This window comes from Juglans microcarpa x Juglans regia, chromosome 5D (genome assembly GCF_004785595.1).
Source record: "Juglans microcarpa x Juglans regia isolate MS1-56 chromosome 5D, Jm3101_v1.0, whole genome shotgun sequence".
Classification (NCBI taxonomy): domain Eukaryota; kingdom Viridiplantae; phylum Streptophyta; class Magnoliopsida; order Fagales; family Juglandaceae; genus Juglans; species Juglans microcarpa x Juglans regia.
Genome location: NC_054602.1, coordinates 29,700,129 through 29,705,558, shown reverse-complemented (window position 1 = coordinate 29,705,558; position 5,430 = coordinate 29,700,129). Strand labels below are relative to the sequence as shown.

The window sequence follows — 5,430 nt, the reverse complement described above, 5'->3', positions numbered from 1 at the left end:
ATTTTTTAAGCAAAAGCTTTATTCTTGTTGAGTTACATCATCCATTCTTTACATTAGACAGTTTGGAGTTTTGACGGTCTAGAGCGCTTCACCTTCTTTCCTCCATGATACTTCCTCTTATTTTTTCTATACTTAGTTTAGTAAAATTAGAAAAATACTCTCTCTACAAAGAGATAAATTTACAAACTAGTATGATTTGATTATATCAGTAAATTATTTTTATTGTAATACATATCTAATGTATCACAAAAATTTATGTCAATAAATTTACTTTTATAATATCCCTTTATGATATTATTTCTCTTAAAATTAATAATTTACTGTCATGTTTAGACAAGTAAGTTCTACATAAAATTCAAAATTAACTATTTTCTCCATGCATTGCAAGGGGTATGCGTGCGACTAGTTGATGAGACCCCAAAAAAAAAAAAAGAGGAGGAGGAGGAAAGAAAGAAAAGTAGGAGATGAGCAAAAATTGCCTAAAATGATGGGTTGCTGCTCGTAAGGTCGTAGAACTCAAAACGTCAGCCAAGGATTTAAAAAGCCCTAACAAATCAATTGGCCACAGACCATAAAAACACAAAAAAACAAAAGAGAGAACACCAGCAACAACAATGTCAGAGTTTATAGTATAAATCTCTTTATTTCCTCATCTTAGATCTCCCCTGACAGGTGACAACAATCTGAGATCTTCTGCCAAAAGACTCCAAGCCTTCTCTTATCCATTGCTCCCTTTTGATCACTCCGATCCCGGACCAAACCCTGCCAACATCAAATCTTTAAGTGCTTTTACAGCTAAGTCTGCTTCTGAAAGATGGCACACATGGAAGAACCAAACGCATTCAACCCAGATTCAAGGTACACAGAACCAGCACACCTCCATATTCTCTGAACTCACATTAAGACTATTGCTTTCTTGTCTCAAGAGACGTTGCTCATTTGATTTTGCCCATACCGTTTTGGTCTTTATCTGAAGTTTGTTTATATTAATGGTGTCTTGGTTTAGTGGATATATAGTTTTAGGAATTGGGGTAGTGGGTTTTGAGTATAAGCAGAAACTGGAGCTGAGGTTGGGTTTTGGACTTGTTCTTGATCTGGGTTTGAGGAATATTTTGATTGCTGGATCGTTTGGATGATAAATGTGAGATATATGCATTTGTGTTAATAAGTGGTTGCTCGAGAAAATGATTAAACCCTGTTGGAAACCGTCCGTAGAGGGTGATGTGAATGGGAGGGTTGATGGCTTGTTGTGGCGTAAGGATTTGGGGCACCATGCTCATGGGGAGTTCTCAATGGCTGTAATTCAGGCAAATGGCTTGTTGGAGGATCAAAGCCAACTCGAGTCTGGGCCATTGAGCTCATCTGAATCGAGTCCTCGGGGGACCTTTGTTGGAGTATATGACGGGCATGGAGGAACCGAGGCTTCATGTTTTGTCAACGACAATCTTTTTGGAAACCTCAAGAGTATGTTCTCATATTCAATGTAATGTTATATTCCATTTGATAAAGATTTTGTTTCAATAATTGTTGTTAATACTTCTTTATATGCTCTTAATTATTAGTTAGCAAGTGTGCAAAAACCTGGCTAATCTGATGTCACTATGATCAGAACTTCCTCATCTCAAACGTCATAACTTGTATTCTTTGAGCTCTGAAGATTCCGGTTTTATATATCCACAACTGGCTGGTGCAATGAACTAGTAGTTGGAGGTAGACAAAACATGATAATTACTGACGATAGAACACTAAATATCAAGGATCACATTTAGATGTAACTCTCATTATGTGTTATTTCCATATTCTTAAAGTTATAGAACCATAAGTCATGTTCTATTTGTGATGCAGGATACGCGTCTGAGCATCAAGGCATATCAGAAAATGTTATCAGAAAGGCTTTCATGGCAACTGAAAAGGACTTTCTCTCTCTTGTGAAGAAACAGTGGCTTAGTAAGCCACAGATTGCTTCTGCTGGATCATGTTGTTTGGTGGGAGTAATATATAATGGACTTCTGTATGTTGCAAATGCTGGGGATTCCCGAGCTGTGTTAGGGCGGGCAGAAAGAGCCACCAGGGAAGTCACAGCTATTCAATTATCTGATGAGCACAATGCTTGTATAGAATCAGTAAGAGAGGAACTTCAGGCAATGCATCCCCATGACTCGGAGATTGTGATGTTGACGCATAGAGTTTGGCGAGTGAAGGGCCTCATACAGGTATTATTTTTAGGATCTAAAAATGTATTTTTTTTTCTTAGTCAGACATTAATTATTGATTCACTTCTAAAAAATTCAACTTATGATTCTACAAGCTTCAATTTTTATGATCACGTTATTATTTTTTCACTTGAAGTTTTGTCTTAACTATTTTTTGTGACATTTAGCTTTCAGGAACAATACACCGTCTTTCTTTTCAAAAATAAAAAAGTGGAAATCATAAGAAAACAAAAAAGCATGCCTATCTGAAATCTTGATTCGTGCCAGTTTACTTGTCTAAGTAGATGATATTGCATTATGACTCAATTGGTCAGGGTGAAGTAGTCTAAATGTAGATTTCGAATGGTATGTAATGGGTGCGAACACCATATACAGTGCGGTCCTTTTTAAAAATTATATTTTGACATTATTCATAGAGTTGCTTTGGGCACTTCATAGCATAGTCAGATGCATGATAACGAGGTTATTGAATACTGTTGGGACTTAAAAAGGCATTATTATCTGTTAATAGAGCTTCATATTTACTTTGCAGGTTTCAAGATCCATTGGTGATGCATATCTGAAGAGGGCAGAGTTCAACAGGGAGCCTCTACTGCCTAGATTTAGACTGCCTGAACCCTTCCTTAAGCCAATCCTTAGTTCAGAGCCATCCATTTCAGTACATAAACTACGCCCTGAAGATCAATTTCTCATATTTGCTTCAGATGGTCTATGGGAGCATCTTAGTAATCAGGAGGCCGTCCAAATTGTCGACAATTACCCACGTAATGTAAGATTTTATTGTCTATGTTTAAAATATAACCACTGCCATAATCATATATGCCACAATCTGTGGTCCCTTTGTCACTGGTGAAATATTGTGGTTTCAAAATGATTTACCTTTCAATTCCTCTGCCATCCAGGGAGTTGCCAGGAGGCTTCTCAAAGCTGCACTTCGAGAAGCAGCCAAGAAAAGAGAAATGAGGTACTCAGACCTGAAAAAGGTTGATAGTGGGGTGCGGAGGCATTTTCATGATGATATCACGGTCGTGGTTGTGTTTATAGATCAACATTCAATCAATAGGAGTCCCCTCCACACTTCTCCTATTTCAATTAGAGGAGGAGGGGTCCTGGCTCCTGCCAACTCCTACCGCTTGCATAGCTCTTAACAGCATGCCTTCTCACAAGGGTAAAAGATTTGCTGGTAATATGATTCTAATCCCAAAGTGGAGTACTAGTGAGATTTCTCATGCGATTTGCTAGAAGATTAGGAGAGCTGTTGAGATGTATGCAAAGGACTTTGCACGTTTTCGTGCAGATTAAGGTGCAATGACATACACCTTAGCCATATGTAGATATATGTTTTCTGATTAACTTTTCCTCTCTGAAGATGTGTCATTTAAATGGAATTTATTTGTAACTTGCAAGTTTATGAATTGTTGTGCTGTCTTGAAATTGCTTCAGACGTCAGAAACAACAGATGTTGTTTGATGAACTATTTCATGATTGAAAAATACATGTCAAAGAAGTGCATAGTTGTCGGATAATACATGCAAATTCATACAAACATATGATCAAAATGAAATCAAACTTTATGTTTACCAAAAATAAATCCAATTATCTAATTAGATATTCGTTTTTTAATGGCGTGTTTTGTTTGGTAATCAAGACTTCTCTTTCAAAAGCAACTTCCTTAGCTTGGATGTTGCACGGAGTAATTATTAGGTAGTTGAATATGCAGTACTCTTAACCTATCATAAAGTGCTAAAATAGTCTATTATCAAGCATTGTTACCTAATGACACTTGCATCATTCTCACCATGTTGGGAAAAACTACAACCACCACTTGCAAAACTTTCATCCATCTCTTGGAATGATGTTAATGATTAGACACAAGTTAGCACTCTAATACAAGGTCTTCCGTTCTCTCACTCTTTACCCTTTGAAAAAGAGTAATTCTACGTACAACCGTGAAGTGCGTAAATATCACGTAATCGTTTTGAAAAAGAGTAGGGTCTACTATTAAAAAATTAATTTTTTTACTTGGGTCTCATGTTTTATTAATTTTTCATAACGATTACGCGGCAGTTGTCTAATTCACGATTGTAAATATCTTTTCTCTACTTTTTACTCTACACTGCCTCAAGATTGCAGGCTTTCTATATGCTGTTTTGAATTCAAACTCTCGCTCTTCTTTGTTGCCATCGTTCTTTTTTCATCTTTTTTTCTCATTTGTACGTTGCTAGCTATGGACCGACATCTCTCTACTTTCAATTAACACATACTTGTGTGTAATTTCTAAACCAGGACGTGTCATTGATTTCTTGTTCTGTTCTACTTCCAAGTATTTCTGCATCACATTTTAGCCGAAGCACATACCCTTTTAGCAAATCGATCAAAATGTTAAATTCAATTGTCTAGAAAACACTGGTAAACGTATCTACTAGTTGAGTTCTCATTCAATTCTCTTCTCTTTTCCTACGTTTTCTAAGCAATCAAAACATAAATAAGTGAATCATTAATCAACCACAATAGAAGGAAAGAGAGAGACGAGAAAAGAGAGACCAATCAGTACCTTCTTTAATTATATTAAAAAAGAATATAATATTCACATTAAATTATTGCTCTTTTAAAACTTGTAATTATTTAGGTGAAACATATTTAATAAATATCTCACATTTTCTTAATGTTATGGACGTGTTTCACTGCCACCACCTCACAATTACCTGCAACCAAAGAATACAGAGCTTGGGGATTTCGAGGAAACGCCTCCGATGCCTAACTCAGTGACTGAAGATAATAACAATAATACTAATAAATTTGATCCCTTTTATGTACTTGGATTCTCCTCTTATATAGAGCCTCTAAACCTGCTTAAGTGATAATAGATATATCTATTATTCAAATTCAAACTTGGGAATGAAGGTTCTTGCACTAATGGATTGTTATAATAACTGTCATTCCTTTACCACCGTTGGGTGGTTACTTAGACGGCGATAGGAAGTGGGTTGGGCCATTCTTGGCTTTAATGGACCCCTTGGGTATTGAGACTTAAATCATGAATAAGGTGAAGGCCCAAGCTCGTACTGTATGGGCGAGAGGAATGTCCTCTCCACTTAATAACTAGCTAGGCCGACGTAGTATATAACTGTGCTACTCTTAAAAACTTTTTAAATATATGCTACTGCTACACATTATTAAGTGAAATGCAGCTTAATTAGTTTATGGTTTACATGAT

At 36.3% G+C, this 5,430-nt stretch overlaps 1 protein-coding gene across 2 annotated transcripts; it reads left to right on the top strand.

Moving 5' to 3' along the window:
• The first annotated feature begins 579 nt into the window (after window positions 1–579).
• On the top strand, window positions 580–3,727 carry LOC121266293 (probable protein phosphatase 2C 38). Of its 2 annotated transcripts, none has more exons than XM_041170076.1 (4): window positions 580–858; window positions 1,846–2,213; window positions 2,746–2,982; window positions 3,116–3,727. In XM_041170076.1, the coding sequence occupies exons 2-4, from the start codon at window positions 1,899–1,901 to the stop codon at window positions 3,359–3,361; spliced, it is 798 nt and encodes a 265-aa protein (XP_041026010.1). In that variant the 5' UTR covers window positions 580–858; window positions 1,846–1,898; the 3' UTR covers window positions 3,362–3,727. The 2 variants fall into 2 exon arrangements, with proteins under 2 accessions (XP_041026010.1, XP_041026008.1); XM_041170074.1 differs by having other exon boundaries at window positions 580–1,464.
• The last annotated feature ends 1,703 nt before the right edge of the window (window positions 3,728–5,430 follow it).

Bases quoted from the DNA above. Each gene is read 5' to 3' on its own strand.
- LOC121266293 (XM_041170074.1), top strand. From the start codon at position 1,185: ATGATTAAACCCTGTTGGAAACCGTCCGTAGAGGGTGATGTGAATGGG. The intron at 1,465-1,845 runs GTATGTTCTCAT...TTTGTGATGCAG, and splicing joins TCTTTTTGGAAACCTCAAGA to GATACGCGTCTGAGCATCAA. The intron at 2,983-3,115 runs GTAAGATTTTAT...TCTGCCATCCAG, and splicing joins TCGACAATTACCCACGTAAT to GGAGTTGCCAGGAGGCTTCT.